Consider the following 24,180-nt stretch of genomic DNA (forward strand, 5'->3'; position numbering starts at 1 on the left):
AAAGTGCATCTCAACTGTTTAAGATCTAAGCCTATATGTGGAGTATTTTACCCAAGGTAAATACACAAAGGAAATTCTAACGTAAAGGTAACATGCTCTAATTACAGAAAAAAATTCATATGAATAGATAAAATTTTAAATCTAAATTATAGCCAGATAATTATTTGTCAGACTGATGGCCAGAGGAGGCAACTGGACTTCTTGTAGGTGCATCTTTGGACTGTAACGTTGGCAAGACTGTGTGTCTGACGCTGATGTGCTCAAAGGGCAAAGATGGGAAGGGTCGGCTGCTTTTATGGGCACCTGGTGCTTTCCCGGGCCTGGCTTTCCGTATGGGCCTGGTGCAGACCTGGAGAATGGCCATCAGGAGGCCAGAGCAGTGCAAGACCAAGGTTGATGTGGTGAAGTGGCACATGGCATATGACCTGCATATGCCCCCCACTGCTGACCTGCCAGTGGGGAAAAAATTACTTGATCATAAATCTTAATCCGATACTGTTAATGATGCTGGAAGCCACAGGTCTTTTAGGATAAAAATAATAATGGGTCTTGTTATTGTATCATCCATTCAGTGTTGGCTAATGGATCCTTAAAGTGACGGTCATCAGTTGTTGGCTGTTCTGCACACTTTAACTCCTTGTGGTGGTGTATGATGTAAGTATTCGCTTATGGTTTGTTCTGGAGATTCCTCACTTTCATTTAGCAAACTTAAGGTTTTTGCAAACTGAATACAGTGCTTAACAAATTTATTAGACCACTTGTCATAAAAACAAGAAAACATAAATATTTTAGAAATCTTTCAAAAACGTGTTTAAAAGTAAAAATGTTATTGTTATTTATTTGGCAAATAACAAACTGAAACAACTAAATAGTCCTTTTTCACACATAATAACCAAAAACTTTATATTTTGTTTGGCCTCCTTTGGGTTAGTTGCATTCTTGCTGCATTGTTTTTATGAACTTTTCCATGGTCTCTTTTGTTATTGAATTCCAAATAGTTTCTAGCTGTTCCCACAGACTTGCTTTAGATTAAACTTTTGAGCCATCAATCTTTGAATTTACTAAATTCCAAATTTGTTCAATAGGATTCAAATCCGGACTTTGACTTGGCCAGTCCATCAGTTCCAGTACTCCAGATTCCTTTTTTCTTGATCAAATAGTCTCTGCACAGCTTTGAAGTATGCTTGGGGTCATTGTCTTGTTGGTATATGAACCCACGACCAATCAGATTCAGTCCAGAAGGGAATCCATCATGCACTAAGATATCGTGGTAGACGTTCTTGTTCATGGTACCATCCATTTTCACTAATTTGCCCACTCTGTATCCACAAATGGAACCCCATACCATAATGGAATCTCCACCGTGTTTCACTGTGGGTGCAATGCATCTGGCATCAAAACGTTCTCGAGCTTTTCTGCTGACATAAACTCGACGATGCCGACCCAAGAGTTCAAACTTGGGCTCGTCTGTCCAGAGTACCTTCTTCCAGTCATCAACAGTCCAGTGTTTGTGATCCCTGGCAAATCTGAGGCGTTTTTGGATGTTTGCAGGCCTCAATAACGGCTTCTTAGCAGCTATTCTTCTCTTTAAGCCTTGTTCCGTCAGTTGTCTGCTTATGGTCATTCTGGAGACTTTCTCAGACTCTGATCTAGAAGCATTCATCTCTGCCTGAAGATCAGCAGTGGTCTTCCTTCTGTCTGTAGTACTTCAAATCTTGAGGTGTCTGTCATCTGCTTCAGTTAACTTTGGTTTTCTGCCTCTTCCTTGGTGCATTTTGTAAGCACCAGTCTCAGCAATTGACTCCAAAGCATCCTTGACCACACTGTGACAACACTTGATGTCTTTCCCTATTTGTCTCAGAGACCATCCAGCATCATGAAGTGCTTTAATGCGGACTCTTTCATTTTCAGTGAGCTCTCCACGTTTTACCATTTTGAACAGGAATGAGGAATTTCAAACTGAATTCACCTTTTTATAACCAAATTTGAGCTGGCTCACTGGTTTTCTCTGAGAAGTCAGAAATTAATCAAGCACAACATTCAACCACTAAAACTCATTTTTCTGTTCAGGAGTGCAAGTAAATAATAATTTGACAAATTAATCAAGAAATAATTATGTGCTTTACTATTTTTGCAGTTTTTTGTAAATCAGTAAATTTGAAAATTCATGGATAACAATAATATTTTTATTTTAGCATTAAAAATATCATTTGGGTTAAAGAGCTTCTACATATTGGTGTATTAACCATTGCAGAAACATAAAAAAAATGATGTTGGTAATTATAAATGCTGTTAATTTAGGGCAGCTGTGGCATAAACCTTACTTTGGGTGGTGGTCTAATAAATTTGTTAAGCACTGCATGTTATTGCCGGACATGTTTTGTAGATTTGTGATCCCACTAACTTCATACACCAAGACTCTGATGCATCTGTTTTTCTATTTACCATGAAAGATTTCAGTATGAGGAACAGTAGCCTCTTGCTACAAAGAAATAAAAATCAGTCAAAGTGATTTTGACTCAAAACAGTTAAAACAAAGGTAAATGCTGGGTCCATCAATATGAGATATTATATGGGTACTTGCATTAATTTGTGTGTCACAGCACCCTGCCAAGTTGGAGAGAGAAGTTCACCCCCTTTGTTATGTGGCTATGAGTACATATTTGTGCTTTTATACATTATATTCAATTATTTAAATTTATGATATACATGGGAAAGAGCTGCAACCATTACTGAATAGTCAGTCACCCATTTAAATGAGTTGGTTGGATGCAAAAAATGCAAAGAATTTCAGAGCTAGTTTGCAAACATAGTTGACAAAACATAAGACCATATAGTGCAGCAATTTTGGATGAAAACTAAAACTGGACCCAGTCTGCAAAGGCCTTTAGCAGGCTGAATAAGTGAGGTCATGCTTCTTTTACCCAGGGAGTATAGAATCAACAGTGCCTTAACACTTTTCCTTTGTGAAACTCAGAAGAGCTGAGTGTCTCACAGCTCCATAGATACTGGCAGTACATCAGGATTTCAGACACAACCATGAAAACATTGCCAATGCTGAGAGCAAGTGCTGCTAATGCTAACAGTTGAGCTGACAAGCCAGGTTGACACACCTCCTGCAGCAACTGTGTGTATCAGGGAAGTTGGAGATGGTGCAGAGAGGAACATGGGTTTGCTGGAGTAAAACTGACTTATGTTGAAGACATAATATGATTGAATAAAGTTTTTCTTTTTTTTAATATAAAGATTTTCAGATATTTCAAAGAAATTAATATTTCTGACTCCAACATGCATCATCATTTTTTCTTGCTCCTCTACTCCCAAGCTGAACTTGTATTTCATCCAAGTGATGTAAAAAAAATAACAATAGTGCATGATGTTACAGCAGTGTCAGATTGGCAGATGTAAATAGATTGTTTGGTAAGGAGATGATAACTTTCTGCATCTCCACTGTCTATACAACTACAGAGATGTCATAGGTCAAAAGTCAGAAGCCTGCGGGCTGGAATAACCCAAATGATAAAAAAAGGAAAAAATTACAAATGAAACTGTGTAAAGTGGCCTGAAGAACTTCTCTTAATTGCATAAAACAAGGAGGACATGGCCTTGCATGTCCATTGAAACCTTAGCTTAGCCAGCACACTCCAACGTTTCTGTCTTTGCAGTGAAGCTCAAATAAACTCCAAAAAAACTTGCAGATTCTTGAACCAATCAGAGTCAAAGCGAACCAGGTTGTGGTAACAACATTCCTTGACAGGAGCCTTTCCACAGATCCAGACTTTATGACATCTCTACTAACTGTAAACACAACAAAGTGAAATCTATAGGTGTAACAATGGGAAAGACAAAATGAAAAAAAAGAATGAAAAAGATATTGTGAAAATGTATTTAACAAATAGTCAGCACTAGGTCTACATGTGTTTTCATTAAACGTGACATATTTTACCCCTTTAAGACAAGCTTATAGTTTTGGTCTCAGACGTCCCCAAAACATATTGTTGCTGAAAAACCACTTCACTTTTGGATTTTTGCATGTCTAAAAACCCTTCAGTGTCAGCCCTACTCAGAACGAGCCGCTTCTGTGTCTGAGGCTTTAAATGTTAATGAGCTGTTTGACTCCGCCCATCTCAGGAAATGGGGGTGGCTTAATGGATGTGGCTCTCCTGATCCTCCTCTCAGTTTGCAGAGAGCTGGTACTTGAGGGGATTGTGGACAAGCCAGGGGCAGAGGTTTACAAGGTAGACAAGTACAAATACTTTGTTACCTTACTTAAGTAGAAATTTTGGGTATCTATACTTTACTGGAGTAATTATTTTTCAGCCTACTTTTTACTTCTACTCCTTACATTTTCAAGCAATTATCTGTACTTTCTACTCCTTACATTATAAACATAATACCATTCCCACACCCTATTGGTTTGTACGCGATCCATCGCACCTGTGCACGACACAAATCACGTCACACTCCAGCAAGGAAATAGCAGATGTATGTAGCCTAGTACGAAGATGTCCATGGCAGAGACTCAAGAGAACTGAAGCGAAATGTCCCAACATTGTTGTCCTGTTCATTGCAATGGGCATAAATGTGACTGAAACAGGTGCATCCCAAATTTTTTAACATTAACATTTTAATATAACATTATGGCCTTTGGAAAAATGTTTTTTGGGGAGGTGGGGTAGTGCACTATAGGCCCCTGTGGTGTGGTGTAAACTTTTGACCTTAATGGCATTTTTTTTCCCCCTTACATTACTTTTACTTTTATATTTAAAGTAGTTTTGAAACCAGTACTTTTATACTTTTACTTGAGTAAAAAGCTTGAGTTGATACTTCAACTTTTACAAAAGTCTTTTTAAACCCTAGTATCTATACTTCTACCTGAGTAATGAATGTGAATACTTTTGACACCTCTGGCCAGGGGCACATATTTTCGTTAGTAAAGCCTGAAAAAGTGGATTTTGCATAATATGTGACCTTTAATATGGTTCAGAAAGCCTGGTATCAGGGCCACTTTCTTAAAGTTGCAGTGCAAGTTGCAATGTTCTGAAGCCTTATCACCATGTGAAAAATCACTCATTCATAGCAAAGAAGAACAGGAAAAAAACAATGCCACTGGCTGAGTGAACTCTGACTTGCAAACAAAACTGAGAGAGGTTAATCGGGCATGCATGCATGTGATTGCAACATGGCATCTTCCTGTTGGGGCTGAATAACCTGTTTTATCGATGCTACTACTGCCCTACATTGGTCAAAATAGCATTTTTGATTGGATAATTCCTCCCACAAGGAGCAATGCATCTTTTTAAGTCACCATAGAAATTTACAACAAATCCCATCAACGCCTGACATATCAATTAAAGTACACCAAAGTAAAAAAAACAAAACAAAACAAACAAACTAATGAATATTTTTATAGTTGTCTAAAGTATAAACATGTCATCAGAAAGATTGACAGCTGCTGCCCTTACCAGGTGATAAGTGCTGAGCTACATTCCCATGGCGATGAAATGCCAGTCACTGTAATTCAGTTAAAGCCTTTTCGACTGCAGTTCTGTAGTGTAGCTGTTAGTACATGGTGCTAATCTCCAGATAATGTTGCACTGCTGGATTCTGTGCTCAGTAATGCAGAGCCTGATGGGTGTTTATAGGGGTGCAAGGATACGCTTTGACTAAAGACAGCATGTTTGGGTGTGGTGGAGGATGGAGAGAATGTATTTCTGCAGCTTTGCTACTCTTTTCCCAACAATATCTACAGAGAATCTGCAACTCTAAATATGCAATATTTACAAAATTGAAGAAATTGTGATGAAGCTTTCTGGCAGGGAAATCCCCTTAGACCATAAACTCAATCAGTTCAATGTAATTTAGCTAGCTGTTATGCTGAAAAGGAAGTCAGCATTTTCCAAAGAACTACAGGAGAGTTTAGATTGCTTTGAAAAGTACAGGGTATTGCACAAACAACAAGAGTCCATAGTGGAAATGCTAGCATACATGTTAAAATGAGCAAACATGAATGGTACACATTGGAAGTAGCAGTGATACCTACCTCAGTGAGGCAAATATCATTGACAGCCAACTTAATACAACAAATGTGTTCTGATACAACAATGCAGTCCTTGTGTTTTGTGTTTTCTGATGTTATATAAGCACCTTTGAATGTGGTAATATTCTTTTTTAGCCATTATTCATAATGCAATAATTATAAACAGTATATTAAAGTCAGCAGTTATGCATTAAATACCCAGATGACTAAAAGACAAGGATAGACGTAAACTTGTAACAGAATTATCAAAATAATTCAATTTTTCTTTTGTATTTTCAAAATAGAAATAGCAGCAACACATCTAAAAAAAGGAGGGACAGAGAGAAAAGCAAAAAAAAATAAAAAATAAAATTGCATTTGTTTATTATCTATTCCCTTTTGTATATACACTCATTAAACCTATTGCTCCCCTCATTGTGTTTTTTCACTTGTTTTCTGTATTATATGTCATTTGTTTTATGTTATTATAAATGTTAAAAACTTAAATAAAAAGTAACAAAAAAAGAAGTAAATATGGGCTTAGGTTCACCAATCTCTGAAATACTATGACCAAAAATTGGGGAACAATTCCAGAAAAATGTTCCACAAGGGCAAATTGTGAAGACTTTCAAACTTTTACTGATAGTATTTACACTAGATAGTGGGCTGTTCAGAGGAGCTGAAGAATTCTCTGTGCACAAGGGACTAGGCCAAATGCCGTGACATGTTTCTGTACTGGAAATCACCGTATGGGCCTAGGAACACTTCCAGAAATCACTGTCAACACAGTTCACTCTCCATTCAGAAATGCTGCTGTCTTCTTCAGGCCAAAGCTCATTAAATGGACTTAGGCCAAATGGAAAACTGTTCTGTGGTAAAATCAATAATTTTTTTTTGGGGGGGGGGGTTGGGGTGCTGTGTCCTGCTCTCCTGCTCAGTAAAGAACAGAGGGACCATCCAGCTTGTTATCAGCCGACATTTTAGCCTGTATCTCTGATGGTATGTGGTTGCATTAGTTTCTATGGCGTGGGAAGCTTACGAATCTGGAAAGGCACTTTCAATTAGGGGTGAGTATTGGCAAGAACCTCACGATACGATACGCATCACGATACTTGGATTACGATACGATAGTATCATGATATATCAGGATATCATGATATATGAGGATATCATGATATTGTGATACACAGTGTGTACACAGTACACAGTTAACTAAGAAAAATATAGAGATGATTTATATGTAAATCACACAATACGTTGGTGGTATTCCTGCTGTATTTCACGGCAGCAAGACAGAGCTTGCAAACGGCATTTCCTTTCTCTAACTCGCTGTTTGTGCTCCCAGTTTTAACTTTGAAGCCTAAATAGTTCCAAATGTCTGTTCTGAATTGTGCAGGTGTTGTTATTTTGTAAGCCATGTGGAGGTGCGGAAGTCGTATTTTACTAACAACTCGGCTAAAATATGAGTTTTTACTTTTTACAAAAAAATCGATATTAAGAGTTGAAGTATCGATATTGTATCAGATGTCAAAGTATCGCGATACATTGCCGTATCGATATTTTGTCACAGCTCTACGTTCAATGTTGAAAAGTATCTAGATGTTTTAGAGCAGGGGTGTCCAAAACTATGGCCTGGGGGCCAAATGCAGTCCATGGTTCGCCCACAACAAATTCTTAAAATGAAATATAGCCCACAATAGAACATGAAGATTCTGGTTGACTGTACTGTACTCTATTGTCTTAGCACAAGGCAGTGCTAACATGCTAATTCTGTAAACAAACATTTCGACGAGACAAATTTATCTAAGTTTTTTATGTGACTAAATTGAGACGACACTCTAAAAAGCAAAAAAATATTGGCAAACAAAATTATAACAGTATCTTTATTTATAATGATCTGGATTACGGGAGCAAATAGCAGTCCCAACAGCATTCCAGAGGTGGAGCCAGCAGTAGTCAGGGCCCCCTAAAACCTAATTGGCCTCTCCAAAATCCTTACAAATATTGGCTATCAACAAGCCATTTAAGCATACTCAAACACTAAGCTTCTCTTGTCTGAGTGGTTTTACTAACTTTATTATCCTTAAGATGAGGCATAGGAAAGTGGGCCCACCATCCTTACGTATTTCTGTTATGTGGCCCTCAGTTGAAAAAGTTTGGATGCCCCTATTTTAGAGCAACAAATACTCCCATCCAGACAATGTCTCTTTCAGGTTAGACCTTGCATATTTCAGCAAGACAATACTAAACCACATACCACATCCATCACAACAGCATGGCTTCACAGTAGAAGAGATCACCTGGCCTACCTGCATTCCAGATCTTTCACCGAAAGGAAACATCATAAAACCAAAAATCCAGCAAAAAAGACCCAGGATTGTTGAGCAACTACAGTCCTACACTGGACAAGAATGGGACAACATTTCTCTCCCTAAACTCCAGCGACCGATCTCCATACTTCCCAGACTGTTGTTAAAGAGGAGGGGATGCTACACAAAACAATTGTCAGTATGGCCCAGTCAATATTTTCTTGAGATGTGTTACTTTCATCAAATTCAAAATGAGCTAATATTTTTCATGAAATGGTAAAATGTCTCAGTTTCAATATGTGATATGTGCTACTCTGAATAAAATCTGAGTTTATGAGATTTGCAAATCATTGCATTCTGTTATTTACATTTTACACAGTGCCCCAACTTTTTGGAATTGTGTTTGTTACTACAAATAACAAGCTTTTACGACTCAAGTTTAAAAATACCAAAATAGCCCTTAAAAGCCAAAAAAGATTATGAGGTAGACTTCCAGGTAAGGAGAACCACAGTTCCCAAATGATAACTACTTACTTTAATAATTCAGTAGCTCTATTAGAAACTCAATTACTTTTTAAAAGCAGTAAACAGAAACTCTTTTGCATGCAAACTGACAACAAATGGTCCTAAAGCAGTGATACTGTGTAAAAGATGACTACAGAAACTAACAAGATGACAACACAGCCCGTTAATGCGGTTAGCAGCAGGTGTGATGATCTGTTTCAGCATGCAGTGATTCTAATAGAAGTTACAGACAGCCTGGAGACACACAGACTCCAAACAATAAAAGTCTTGGCGGGTGCGCTAAGCGCCTAATTGGAGAATTTGATCCACTTCAGCAATAATTGTTTAAATAGCTTATAAATTACTCTCTAATGCATGAATTGTACACATGGGATTTTGATTCCATGCTGTGCTGGTCTGAATGTGTAAACATGCATAAGGACATTAGCTCAGTCTTGTGCTCATAAAAGGGACATAAAAATGAGCAGTGCAAATGGCATTTTTATTCTTGTTTTAATTATCTCCAAATAAAAACAAATCCACCACAGTTATCTTAGCGCTGAGAGGCAAAGTCCCACAGCCTGACGAGTCCTCTAAATAGTCCAGCTTTTGTGGAGCAGCCTTCCATTTCCCGTAAAGTCAAGGGGTGGGCTCTCTGTTCCCTTGCCGCCCCTGAGATCGGCACTAAATGTCTACATGTCCCGCACCATCTAATTCACAGGCAAATTAGGAAGATGATTTATGTGAATCAAGGATCAAAAAAGTAGACAATGTGGAAGACTGAGCACACCGCAAGTTTTATGCAGAACATATGTCGTGAAGATGAGAGGGAAGAAAGACAGAAAGAGGGGGGTGTAGATCTAAAAGCGTAAAAAACAACTAAAAAAGAAGCCACATACACCCACGCTTCTCTTGGGACAGCTATGGGACAAGACATACCATGGGAAGTGTCATCCCTGCTGAGCGTCTTAGCATTTAGACTGTCATGTCAGATGAGAAATAACAGAGGTGGACATTTTCACTGCACGCAGATGAGTGACTGGAACTTCCCTGATTTGTAATCTGATAATAAACTCTGATCTTTACCTTTAGGCAACATTCAAACTGAAATTCAACAGCCAAAGCCATCATGTACTTTATGTACATGTTCTTAAAATGTTCCTGCATGTGGACACACTGGAGTCTTCACACAACCAAGACATCTCCAAACTGTTAGCAGATCAAAGATCTGCAGGAAAACCTCTTGGAAAATAAAGAATGACTTTACATAATCCTTCCTGACCTGCTCCCACAGCAGCCTCCAGAACCTGTCTATCCATAACCTGTAGTTCATTTGAACATACGCAACCGTCACAAGAGAAACCGCTGCCATCACAAAACACTTATGCGTCAGGGAGAAAACACAGCAAATAATCTGGAAACACTTGAGCTCTTTTTATACTCCTGACATTAAAACAAGTGTGGCTTAAGGCCAAACACACCCTGAGACGTTTTTGACTAATTGTTTCCTTCAGTCTCAAACACTCCCCACTTCAATCTCTCTCAAACTCCTTTCCTCTTCCCTCCTTACAGCGCAGCCCCTCCTCTTCATCTCTCTGCGTCTGCTAATAGGTTTAAATAAAACCTGCGATTGGTCCAGTAAACCCCTCATTATGGCGTTTTAATAGAATGAATTTGGGATGGTGCGGGGTCAGCGGTCAATGGGAGGTCCTAACACGCAGCAGCTGTCGGGGGAGTGTGATTAGAAGCAGTGGAGTCAAACATCCTCGGGTCCTTGACCTTGCTAAGAAGAAAACCTGGAAAGTACATTTGGCAAAAGACCAAACAGAAAAAAATATATACCAACTAGCTTTAAGAGGATGTGGGATAAGAGTAGAGATTAAAAATAAGAATTTCCACCATGCATCATGAGCAGACATGGATGATTCTGCATTGATGCAGAGTCAGAGCATAGTCAGTGCATACTGGTGTTGCTTGTGTATTTTCCTTCTGCAGTTGGACCTACTGTAAAATCTCAAATAATGACATTTCCCTTTCAAATGGGACAGCTTTAAATGGATTTCAATTATGGTCCATTTAAATCATGCAGGTTTCTCGTCTTCACTATAGTAGTTGGCACACATGACACTACTCAACCAATCACCTTTCTGTCAGAACTATGCTGGCACATCAACCTGGAAACATTCAGGAGTCTGCAGAATGCGGCCTGCAGACAAGAACACAGAGGCACAGAACGAGTCAGGAGAAGAAGACACCAAAATATAGTGTCTATAATAAGTATTTAACCTCTTGTATGTTTTACCCCTTTAATGATTGTAAAAATCAAACATGGTTGATATTGGCTTTCTTTGACAAAGACAAAAAACTCTTAAATGTCAAAGAGTAAACCAATTTCTACAAAGTAATGCCAATCAAGCAATAATGTGTTACATAGGTATGGGAGCATATGCTGGTTTGGCACTGATCGGCCTGATCCAGCCAGATGTATACATGTGCCTTATTCCTTCAATTTCTTGATGATGAAATGTTTTCATATCCACCCCCCAACTTACATTTTTCATAACCTTTTCTCTGAGTTGCTTAGAGTGTATTTTTGTCTTCATGGTGAAATGGTAGCCAGGTACTGATTACTAGTGACTGGTCTAAGGACGGGAATCTAGAACCGGTTCCCGTTGAGAACCGGTTCCAACTGGTTCAGTCCATGAACATCATTCACTTTAAATCTTACTAATTCTCTTATAAATGCCTAACTTCAGGCAGTCAGCGGAGCAACCAAGATCAGAGAGGTGTAGCCAGTAAACATGGCGGACAGTCATAAAAACAGGCTTGAGAGGTCAAAAGTGTGGCTTTGTTTCTGACAAGGTTACCCAAACAGCGTGACGTCAATGTCTGTCGAACAGTGATTTCATGCAAGGCATGCATCTTCTTGCACAGATAGTTAATTTTAAACAAGATTTAGATTTATTCTTATGTGTCCAGAGATCTGGATCCAGAGACCAGTTTTATATTTACTTTAAGGTTTTATCTTTAAAGAAAATGTGCAGTAGCCTAGTATTGTATTTCAATTCAAGTTCAGAGATTGAAGATGCAGCAAGCAGTTTGTTTTAACTGAGACATTTATAACAAAATGGAGTTTTTGTAAATGTTAGCATGTTCTCCTCCCAAACACTTTAAGTTAAACAAGGATATTTTTGAGAAAACACAGCATATGTGACGTGGATTATTTTTTAGAACAGAGCAGAAAACCCTGTGTCCAGAAGGCTTTAAGTAAAAGAAAACGAGCAAGAAACGAGAGACAACTGCATTTAAGTTATTTTGTTAGCATATAGTTCATGTGTAATTTTTTAATACATTTTGAGATTATAATTAGATGAAATCTTGGAGATATGATATTGCTTTAAGATATTACATTATTTTGGGCTGTAATCTTGATTTCGATAAATGGAGGGGTTAGGACATTATTTTGTTTGATCTCTCGTCATGTGAAGCCTCTTAAAGAGGGGTGTTAGAAAGAAAGAAGCTGTCCTGATGAATCACATAGATGCATAGGGATTTATATCTTTATTATAAATTTAACGTGAGATTTCAGGCTTCAATCAGTGTATCAAAGGAGGTATAAAACAGTGGACTTTGTCCTCTCTGTTAAGCTGCAGAGCCTGGATCAGACACCACTCATGCTACTGCAGCCATAACGAGGGGAGAGTGGTTTCTATGCCTCTACAATCTCATACAGCAGTTTATACAGATAAAAAAATGCAAATGTAGACTCCTGGTGTAGTCTTTGCCTGAAATATGTCCACATGGCTGAGAGAGGAGTGGATATCCTCTTCATTCTCTACATCTTGGCTGTTAGTGGTTAGCAACTGCTCGTTTGTTTCAAAGGTCAGCCAAGTTGATGTGCAGCTGGGCAGAAACTATCAATAAGTGTGTGGAAGGAATTTTATAATAAGAGTAGCTTAACTGTGAAGGTGCAGATTGATATTTGAATTTCTATTGATATAATTGTATAATTGATTGACCAATGAAAGTATTGATATATATCATTGGATCATTACAGCCCCCACTGCATATTTGAAAACAGCAGTTTTCAAAGGACTATCATTTATGGCATTCCTTACTTTTGATAGTTTGCTAAAATAATAAAAGCTAATGTAGGACACACAAATGTGCACTGGATGCATTTTTGGATTATTATTTAATGGAAAATCTTTCAGGTAAAGGTGTCCATTGTGTACCATTCCTCTCTTTTTATACCATCTCAGCCCCCTTACACACTCAACATGATGCCACTGAATGCCACAATGCTGCGGTTTTAGGGGGGACATTTGGATTTGGCCATGGACCAGGAGGGAGGAGAAAGTGCACCCATCTCTAAAATGCTATGTAACCATGGGTGGGAAAGCCTTTCTGCAACAATACAAGGTGCTTTAACACCACCATGGCTGCAGAATATTGTTTCCAGATATTGCATCTTCTCCTTCCAGTTGCATTCTCTGCCACTGTAAATTCGGCACTAATTACTCCTTTCTGAGTGTGTGAAACCAAAGATAGAAGTGGTCTGGTTGATGTGGTGCCGGGGTGAAATACAGCTTGTTAGCAGCCCGGGAGCTGGTTCCACGTGTGGTTGGGCTCGTCTGGGTGAGAAGGAGGGCATGCCAGTCTCTACAGTTCAACAAGTTTACACTGAGTCAGTGTGCAATCAGAGAGATTATTTAACAGAGTGAAGGCCTGCTGTTTGGGTTAGGGATTTGGGTGCTGTGGTGCTGTGGTGGCATGGCTGTTTCATATATGAGGCATTTAAGAAAAATTCTTATAAAACCAGGGTTCTTGTGGTGCAAAATGATGCATTATGCATAAAAATGAAATATTAAGTTGGTTGCATAGCATATATGTAACCAACTTTACTGTTTTATGGACTTGACCTTTATGAACCTCTCATCAGGTTTACATCATCTGAGCACAACTTCAACTCCTCACTATGCCTTACAATGCGTTAGCAATTCATGCCAATTTATCTGCTCTACATACTCTTTACAATAACTTGGCTGGAGTGAAGAAATGTGCCTAAATGTATTAAAACACAGAAGCAGAGACCAAAGAGGGCGAGATTCCTGTGGGTGACTGTGTAATGTAATTTTGTATGCACATTAGAAGCCAGAGAGTATAATTTACATGTGGGGTAGAAGTGACTAAGGCCCTGGAGAAATGGACTTACATGCTCTGCAAAAGGCTGGCAAAAAAATGAAAATCCAAAAAATCTTTACCCTGGTCTTTCCTTTGAGATGCATCTCCAGAAAATAGGAAAATTAAAACCTTCCTTCATTGTTAGGGACACTCAGGGTTCATGCGCGGTTACCTCTCCTCTGTTGCTCCTTCCTTTTCTAATCAAGAGCCCGGAGAACCACAAACTGTGGCCAGAGTTTCTCCCCACAATACAGGCAGGCATGAAGGAGGACGGCTGGAGTCTGTTTAAGTCTGTCTCCTTTTCTCTACGCAGAAACCAAGACTGTCTCACAGCTTAGGAAAGCCTCAACGGCAGCTGTCATTCATGTCTGGCTCATCCTGATTCTGGGGAGGAAGAAATGAAATCAGTCCTAAAAATGTTGTGTCTTTCCAAGTATCGCATTAAAAAAGCTGGAGTTGCACTTTTGCACTCTTATGCACTGGTTTAAATGCTGTTCATTTGTTTGTCTGCCTGTCTGTCTTTAGACAGGACAGCTCAAATGCTGACAAAAAACATTTCCGGGGAATTATGTGGAGAGACAGGATGTGAGCCAGGAACAGTTGATGTGGTTTCAATGGTGATTGGGAAGAGGGATTTCCAGAAATGCATGCCACACAATCATCAGAAAAACACCCAATTTATGCCTAATGATAGAATTATGTCTTGCATGTTTCGGCAAAATGATTAATTAACAGGGGGTTGATTTTAGAGGAGTAATATCTGGCACACATTAACTTTATGTTAGGGGAGGGCAGTATATGGAGTTTTTAGGTTATATTTATAAATTTCAGAGATATAGAGACTGTATAAATTCTATCAAGTTTATGCTGATGTTGCTTAAAGAAATAAGCACAAAAAGTGAGGAAATCCGTGTTTGGTGGGCTATTTCTTTGATGTAACAATGCTTCTTGGCAAAAGATCTTATACATATATATAATGGGATGCCATCCCAGGCTTTTGACCAGCACGCACTACTGAGGCTCCTGTTTGTTAAATGAATGAACCGTTAAATTGCCATTAGCCTATGTCTTGTTTCTTCGGACTGCAATCATCCAGTAACCTGACACGCCAGATGGATTTGTTTCACACATCCATCTGGGAAAGCTTTAATAGGAAATGTTTGAGAAAAGGCAGAAGCTTTGAAAAAAACTCCGAGTGTGATTGGATGAACGTTCTGTCTGTCACATCTCTGCAGGCCAATCAAAGCAACAAGACACGTGACATAGCTACCATCGAGCTGCGCAGCTACTGAGGATTAACGCGAAACATGGCGACTATAGACGTGTAAGTACTCGACTTTTGTCATTTTTGAAAAGAAAACAACTCACTGTTGTTCTTTGTTCTTCTTTGAACGAAGAAATGTCGTCAAGTTCTGATAAACTGGCGTTTAGCAGCATCCACGCTAATCGCTTCCTCCATAACTGCACCAGCTCTTGCTGCTGCTTGTTTACATCACGACACTGCTGCGCCTGAAAGTATTGCCCCTCGTTGCTGATTGGTCCTGTCACTTTATAACCGGGCCCAGATGGGAGCTTTGCAAGATGGATTCGCCAGTAAGAAAGGAGGAAATGGGCGTATCCATCTGCTTTGCAAGGTTAATCATCCAGTCCACCAAACAACAAAAAACAAAAGTCAGTGGCAGAATAAGATTTTTGGCATTGGCAGAGAAGATCAAGCAGATTTTTCAAGGGCGCAATCCACATATTCAACTCTGCTGCTCATCCCACAAATGCACACTCTTTACAAAAGTGACACCACTGAAAATGGAAATAAACAGGCTTTTCAAAGGCATGAGATTTATCCCTTAGAAACTTTGTTACAACAGAAATAATCTACCAAACAAAAATGTCCTTACTTTTGTGCCAAGTTTAACTGCAAGGCCTAGTGCTAAAAAACTATTTACAGGAAAAACTGGCAGTAATATGATTACTGACCACAAGATAATTTGTCAGAACTGTTTAGTCTAAATGAGGAGTTATGCTTTATTTAAGGAGCGATTTTGAGTTGAAATCAAATAATATCGCTGTTTGATCCACAGCAAAAAAATAAAAAATAAAAAAACAAAAAATCTCCAACACCCAATACTGGGTTTTTATTGTTTTTAATCATCAAAATTTGAGGACTAACTCCTGCATGTCATCTCAAACAAATACACTGGTAACATTTGGAAAACTGCGCAGAACTGGAGAGGAATGGGGGCTCCTCTCGACTTTCCCCCACTTTTCCAAATGTTTCAAAAATATTTGTGCAATTTAGACAGAGCTCCATCTCTGTGGATTCAAAACATGACCACAGATCAAGTCTCCATACTTTTTGATACCGGTGATCTTTAAATAATTGAGACATTGTCATTTCAAAACAAACGGTCTTTAAGAAGAAAAAAAATTAAGACAACCTTCACTGAGAGTATCAAAGCTCTGAAGACACAGCACTTTGCACCTGGATTAAAAATGTCCTGGAAGGGATACAAACACCATAGAGATCTGTCTTGTTGTTCATAAGATACTGTAATCAACACATGTGCTACCACTTGAGATTGTCTGCAAGCAAGCAGGGTCTGAAGGATCCGTCCACTACTTGTGAACTACAGTCCATGTAGGCCAGTATGAGTCCAAGAAGACAGGTGAGAGTCTCCAAACAGGGTTTACAAGCAGTAATTATAGTGTGACCGCTCTCAGACCAAAATAAAAACACATACAAAATTATACAGCTGCCTTTGTGCAAGTCTGTGAGAAAATGAAGACACAGAAAACATTAAGAGTCTAAATCTTTGTTTTCACCAGGCTCCAATATCCTGAGATATTTACAAGATTCATGTAAAAGCAAACAATTCTGGTACTAGGACAACAATTTGTTTGTTCTTTCCAATATGTATAAAAATAAAAATATACAAAAATAAAGTATATCATTTTTAGTCCACATCACCCAGTCCTGCTATACTTCCATAGAGCTTAAGAAATTAAAACACCAACTTCATTATTAGGGCTGTAAGAATTTATACATAGATGGTGATGCAATGAAGGCCCAGAATTAGAGCATTCATCATTTTAAATCACATTAATCTCTTGCTGTATTGTCCTTTTCAGCACGCTTTAGCTTAGCCGTTGCAGCGTCTCCCTGCAGCCACAGTGTGTAAAATAAGTCCACCACTACACCTCAATGTCTTATTTTACTTACAAAAAATCCACAGACAGGTCAGTGGACAAGCTGGTCCCCTTCACCTTGTCTTATCAAACATTTATCTTTTACTGTTCTATTATTTTCCTTTTCTATCCATAACAAGTTCCTTATTCAGTGGTCAAGTTCATGTCAAAATGTTAATCTAACCAATGCTCCAGGTTTTCAAACAGGAAGTCTATCACCCTTAGTTATAGGCAGTATAAAAATCCAACATGAAGAAAAACAGTTCCAAAAGAAAAACTGTGGACTTTTGAAATGCAGCACAAAGCTATAAAATCTGAGATTTAATTTGAATTGTTTGAAGCCCCAGTAGTCATCATTAAAGGTATTTTTCAGTTCAAATGTATGGCCAAGTGTAGGTCAAAGGTCGAGAATTTCCTGTACATACTTTAGGTGGACACATGCATGCTTCTGCACTGTTAGCATGCATGGCTAACACTCATGTGTGCACTGAGTAAATACTTTTCCATGTGTGGAGCGGGACAAAAACTGAAGTCAGAGTCATTTGTGTTTGACAACTAGCCGTTGCCCTGTCTGTCTCTTCACACACACACACACTCACACACTCCCACATGCACTGAACTTGACCTATGAGAGTGCCTGCAGCAGCTGTTAGAAAGACAAGCAGCTCAGGACACTTTCTTTTCACACCAACCAGACCAAAGTGAGCTTACTCTGCATTTCATGTTCTCACCCTGACACACAAAATCCTTGTTAGAGTGAAATTTCATTTCGTTACACACTGAATTCTTAAGCTTTTTTCTATTTTAACAAACAACAAGAACATCTTACCTTACAATGTAAGCCATTCCCTTCCTCTCAGTCACCCATGTAACAAACTGCCCTCTTCCCTCAGACACCTGCAGCGCGCATCGAGCAGAGCAAACTGCCTTCCAGCAAAAACGCATCACATCTTTTCACAGGAAGCCACCGTGATAAAAATCACCCCACAATACGTGAACACAAAGACACCTTTAACAAAAGCCCTGATTCAATCTCTTATCTGCTCTGCTCTTTAGATCTTCAGAGTCATAAAAAGGCTGATGACCTGGAGGTTGGAGGATCACAAACAGTGCCGGGGACCATTTCACATCATGGTCTTTAAATGGAGGATTGGCTTCATATGGACCGGAGGCCTGTTTGGTTGTGTAGGTGAGACATGTGGACATGAGTGGCTTAAATAAAACACAGTAGTTGTTATCAGTGTGACTTGATATAATTCTTTTGTTCCCTGGATGATCCAAGTCCTTTATCAGTTAGAAACCTAAATGTGAAAAGCATCAGAAAAAATGAAATCATTTTTTGTAGATCTATTAAATTCTCTTTCAGCAGAAGTGTTGCTGTTTTTAAAGCTAATTCCTCATATCTGGAAACCTGCATGGCAGTAAACTTGAACCTGAGTTGACCAGGAGTCAGTTATCTATTTTTAAAGTCATCATTAAGCTCAGTAAGGAATATAATTTTGTTTTTAAGCCATCAGCAGCACAAGCACATGTTCAACCATTCTCAGGCAGTGAATCTGTTCATTTTTCTTTGTTTCCAAAACAAAACTACTTTTGAATAATTAAATTGTATAAATTACATTTAAATGCAAATTTATCACTTTAATTATTATTTTACTGCTTTACTACCTAGAGTTTAACTTCACTCTGTATACTTAGAACGGTTTTCATCCTTTTGTGGTTGGCAGAGGATAAAATGAAGCAAATGGTTAATTTCATTAAACATGATTATTATGTGGCAGAATCTTTTCCTGCTTTTAAAACTTAACTGTGTCACCAATGAAAAGTAGGAAATCATTATAATAATGAAGCACACATTATTGCTTGAACCAATAGTGGGGAAGTGGTGATTTGTTCCAGCCAATCCCGCGCAGAGGGTGGAGGGAGGATTTTAAAACTCCAGCTCAAGTTGCTGTAATGCAGCTCCTCAGCTCACATTGTGGACCACAACTTTCACGACTGCACCTCCCATGACAGCCTAGGAAAACAAGCCTGACGAAGACAAACAAACAGGGAAGCAGAAGGAAAACAACGGAGCCGCGCTGATCGAACGTGTTTGGGGGGATTTTATCGTGGCGCACCGTGCGTAAAAGGCGCACTGGCCACTTCGCTGCGCTTGAATTCGAGCGGCAACATTGTTATTTTTAATTTGAAGATTATTTTTTTTCGGATTCTCATCACAAGGAGCTGAACAAATAATGCTGAAGATGACAGAGGAGCATGACAAGTGCGTCAGCGAGCAGCCGTGCAGCCCGTCAGGCACCAACAGCTCCATGTCCCAGGACGAGTCCGACTCAGATGCTCCGTCTTCACCGACGGGCTCTGACGGACAAGGATCTCTGCTCACTGGTTTGGGCAAGAAGCTGGACTCCGAGGATGATGACCGGTTCCCGGCTTGCATACGGGACGCAGTCTCTCAGGTCCTGAAAGGATACGACTGGTCTTTGGTGCCGATGCCCGTGAGAGGGAACGGATCCCTGAAGAACAAACCTCACGTCAAGAGACCCATGAATGCGTTCATGGTTTGGGCGCAAGCGGCCCGCAGAAAGCTGGCGGATCAGTATCCACACCTGCACAACGCCGAGCTGAGCAAGACTCTGGGAAAACTGTGGCGGTAAGGAAATATTTTATGCTTTAATTAAGAGGAAAAATGAAATATAAAGTAGGTAAAAGTCGATATAATTAAAAGAAAAGAAACTCTAAAACAGTGGGGAACGATTTTGAAGTGGAGGTAATTAATTACTGAGTAATTTAACAGTTTCATATTTTAAACTAAACCTTTTATCCCCCTAAAATCCTGTAAAAATGTTTGTTTTTCAAATGTAGAGCTTCTGGAGGGAATTAAGAAATTTAATTTAGATATTATCTCCTGACAACTTTAAAATAACTCATCAAAAAGTTTCACAATTCTGTCTCTTAAGTTAGACTGCTTATGTTTGATTTTATTCGATATTTCTGTCCCCATAGTTTGCTGTCAGAAAGTGAGAAGAGGCCATTTGTAGAGGAAGCAGAGAGGCTTCGGGTTCAGCACAAAAAAGACCATCCAGACTACAAGTACCAGCCCCGGCGACGGAAGAATGTGAAACCAGGCCAGAGCGACTCAGACTCAGGAGCAGAACTGGCACATCACATGTACAAAGCAGAACCGGGGATGGGGGGACTGGCAGGGATGACTGACGGACACCACCACCCCGAACATGCAGGTATGATACAAAGAATTAACACATTTGAAAGTTCTTTTTTAAGGCTGTTGTGACTTTTTTTAGAGTGGAGTGATCAACTCTTATTTTGTGTTTATGGTGTTCTTGTTTTCAGGGCAGCCTCATGGTCCTCCTACTCCACCCACTACCCCCAAAACAGACCTGCACCACGGCGTGAAGCAGGACCTGAAGCATGAAGGCCGCCGTCTGGTCGACAGCAGCAGGCAAAACATCGACTTCAGCAATGTGGACATCTCGGAGCTCAGCACTGATGTCATAAGCAACATGGAGACCTTTGACGTGCATGAGTTCGACCAGTACCTCCCGCTTAACGGCCACGCCTCGGTTTCCTCCGCCCTGCCTTCAGATCACAGCCATGGGCCTCCAGCGCCTGGTGGCTCTTATGCTTCCACTTACAGCCACACGGGCGCCAACGGGTCAGCGTGGAGCCGCAAGAGCACCATCTCTTCCTCTCCGTCCGCTGGAGATGTGGGGCAGCATCGGCTCCACATTAAAACAGAGCAGCTGAGCCCGAGTCACTACAGCGAGCACTCACACAGGTCCCCCCCTCACTCTGACTACGGCTCCTACAGCAGTCAGGCCTGCGTTACCTCGGCCACATCAGCTTCTTCCTCTTTCCCCAGCTCACAGTGTGACTATACTGACATCCAGAGCTCCAACTACTACAACCCATACTCAGGCTACCCCTCTAGCCTCTACCAGTACCCCTACTTCCACTCATCCAGGCGGCCCTACAGCAGCCCAATCCTCAACAGTCTGTCCATGGCTCCTGCCCACAGCCCCACTGCCTCCAGCTGGGACCAGCCCGTCTACACCACGCTGTCTCGACCATAAGGGGACAAAAAAACATCAACCAGCACCAGAGACTCATTCAGATCGATGCACTACTAATGAAGGAAGTACGGAGCAGGTGGAGAAGTGTGTGAGACCATTTGAACATGAAAAGAAAGAAAAAAGTGCCTGCTGATTTTATACAAAGTTATATCGTTGCGTTAAAAACACACACTTGTCAGACATTTTACACAAAGACAAATTGTGTTGTTGGTGAGCCAAACTCCTCCATGAGGAAATGTCACCTACGCCTACATCCTGTACATCCCCCATCTTTCCACTTAAGTGTGCACGTGCGTGCGCACACTTGAGGTAGAAGCAAAAGGCCTGCCACTGCATCATTGTGTAGGAGAGAAATGTTTTGCTCGATCCTGTCGCCAAGCAGATGGAGAAGCAGATACATCGGAGAATGTACACGGGACCAATTGTGTGAATTTGCAGTAAAATTTACATTCATGGCCGGAGCTGTACCACAGCACATTTGGCCGTTTTGCATCAGTGGATCAGTCTTAACTCAATGGCTCATATGAATCTTAAAGTGTCATTTTGACATAAAAGTCTTATATATATTTATGTTCATGCATTATTGGTTTCTTTTTTGGTTCTTGAGTAGATAAACACATGTAATGTGGGTTTGCTTATTTACAGTACTGTTTGGCTTTTAATGAATCCAAGGTAAATGAAGTGAAGGACAGTACAATAATCCTGATATCATTCCGTTAAAGACCAAGTTACAGAAACATCTCCATTCCTATCACACCGAGCCAGACCAACAGACTCGCACAGGACAGAACAGGTGTCTGAAGGCTACGCTTGGCTAATCGCAATTAGTCATGATCTGGGGTTAAAGGAAATGGGGTAAAATAACACCACGCTCTCTGAGTGACATGTCAGCTGGACCTCCTGTACATGCGGATGGACAACACATGGATGTGCACGCATCTGTGTGGGAGATAAATTGCTTCTGTATGTGTGAGCCATTTCCTTTAAATTCCCCCTATGATAATGATAATACACTCCACATGGTACTTAACCAACTTTTACTGGATTCTTCCGTTACATTGAAAAGAGAGTGTAAGGTTCGAGGAGGAAATGTGTGTGAGCATCTGCCCATTTTTATCTCATCAACCATGAAGTGCCAACTCACTGCCGCAGTCTCGCGCAAAACGTTTTTGTGCCTTCTAATGCTTTCTGTCAGTATTTCAATGTGAAACTGAATTATTAACAAACTCCAGGCAGCACACAATCCACACCAGAGAGTTCGGTTAACCTGATCCTATATCCTTAATCTGATATCATTCCTGACAGCTTGGTTTGTAAATGTTCTGTGAGATGCCATGTGAGGAACGTGTGGAGCGCCACACGCCAAGTTTTTCTCCACAGAACTGTGTTTTTGTATATTATTCTGGTGTATAATTTTGAGAAAGGCTGTGAAAATTATTGTTGTTCTATTAACTAGAGTTTCATTCACACATGCACAGCTAACCCATTCGCTGGCCATTTTTTTTAAATAAATAAATGAGATACTTTTTCTTGATATTTGTCTTTGTCATTCTTATTTACTGCCGTGTTTAGATGCTTTTCTTAAAATCAGTTTTCACCTATTAGAATTTGAAAAGAGCTTATAAAGCTTGAATTTTCCTTACGGCTTTTTGAAGTCTGCAACATCACTCTCAGTTACTTGCCTTTCCTTTTAATAATGTTAATTAAACCCTTTACCTTTATGTTTTTCTTACAACTGGCCTTTATCTCAAACACTTTTCACTACAGCCGCAAGAATCATGAATTTGTCTGTTAAAGACAACTGTTTCCCAACTGTTATGATCACTGTTGAATCATTTTTGGCAACTTTTAAGCAAAAATATCAAATGTTTGCTGATTCCAGCAGCCTAAAAATTTTTTGTGGGTGTTTTATCAGAGTAAATAAAGAGTTTTTGGGTTTTACATATTTGATGCGACAAAAGAAGCATTTTGGAGACATCTTAAGAACAACTTGTCATTTTAAACACCACTTAAAGTGGATTATTGGAAAAACACATGAAATTTATTTGATAATATGAAGATTATGAGTGAAAGCCTAACTCATAAACAGTATCTCGCCCTATAAAAGAACATGACCAGTAACTATATGTGCGTAAATAGATCTGAATGCTTCTCCAGTCATTTTTTTTCAGCAAAATGTGACAAAGCTGTTAAATGAAGAGCTAATAAAGTCTTAGAAAAGCAGTACTGGAATCCAAAATAGACACATGTTGCAATAAGCAGCATTTCTGGTGTCACTCTCAGAGCCTTCTGACCTCACAAAGCCTTGGGTCAACACTTTCTACGCGACCACATCGACCACAGCAGTAAAGTTGGGATTTTTGTGTTAAACCGCAGACTAGAGGAATGAGGAGAGATCCCATCTCCTCTGGTCCAGTGGGTAGAATGCTCGAGTTGGCCCTGGCATGCATGCCAAGCAGCCGTCCCTAACCAGCCGCGGGAGAAGCCAAGTGCCAGGGCCGCGCTGCTGAATTTTAATGATTCATTATGCTGTGGAGGGGCCCCATTGTGTCCCTTTATCCGGAGAGCTAGAAAGGAATTAATTGGACAGAAAATGGAAGGGCAAGGGGAACTGACAAGCCATTAAGAGGGTCCTGAATGGACGATTAGATGCACATGGGGGAGGACCCCGCCACCCCCACCTTGCTGTCTCATATCACAGCGCCCCACAAACAAAAAAACAACAAGAACAACCAGAATGACCAGCAGACCAAACTGCAGAAATCATATCAGCGCACATAATCTGTAGATAATAAAAGAAGATAATACCACAGCAGATGGGGTGTGGGTGGCTCAAGAACGACTTGTTGTTTTTCTTCCCTCAAAGTCTTTTTTTTTCACCAGTGTT

General features: G+C 39.9%; 1 protein-coding gene and 1 long non-coding RNA gene across 8 annotated transcripts in view; one reads left to right on the forward strand and one right to left on the reverse strand.

Annotated features, from left to right (window-relative positions):
* LOC121529633 overlaps window positions 1-24,180 on the reverse strand; it is a 111,823-nt gene that overhangs the window by 61,784 nt on the left and 25,859 nt on the right. The window contains exon 7 of one of the 7 annotated variants that reach the window (XR_005993589.1): window positions 185-449. The exons of the other annotated variants lie outside the window; for them this stretch is intronic. This is a non-coding gene — a long non-coding RNA (uncharacterized LOC121529633). Of the gene's footprint in view, window positions 1-184; window positions 450-24,180 lie in introns of those variants that run through there. 7 annotated transcript variants of the gene reach the window in all.
* sox8a (SRY-box transcription factor 8a) lies at window positions 19,192-22,782 on the forward strand. Its single transcript, XM_041817583.1, has 3 exons — window positions 19,192-19,852; window positions 20,206-20,441; window positions 20,554-22,782. The coding sequence occupies exons 1-3, from the start codon at window positions 19,437-19,439 to the stop codon at window positions 21,291-21,293; spliced, it is 1,392 nt and encodes a 463-aa protein (XP_041673517.1). The 5' UTR covers window positions 19,192-19,436; the 3' UTR covers window positions 21,294-22,782.

Source organism: Cheilinus undulatus, linkage group 21 (genome assembly GCF_018320785.1).
Source record: "Cheilinus undulatus linkage group 21, ASM1832078v1, whole genome shotgun sequence".
In the NCBI taxonomy this organism is placed as follows: Eukaryota; Metazoa; Chordata; class Actinopteri; order Labriformes; family Labridae; genus Cheilinus; species Cheilinus undulatus.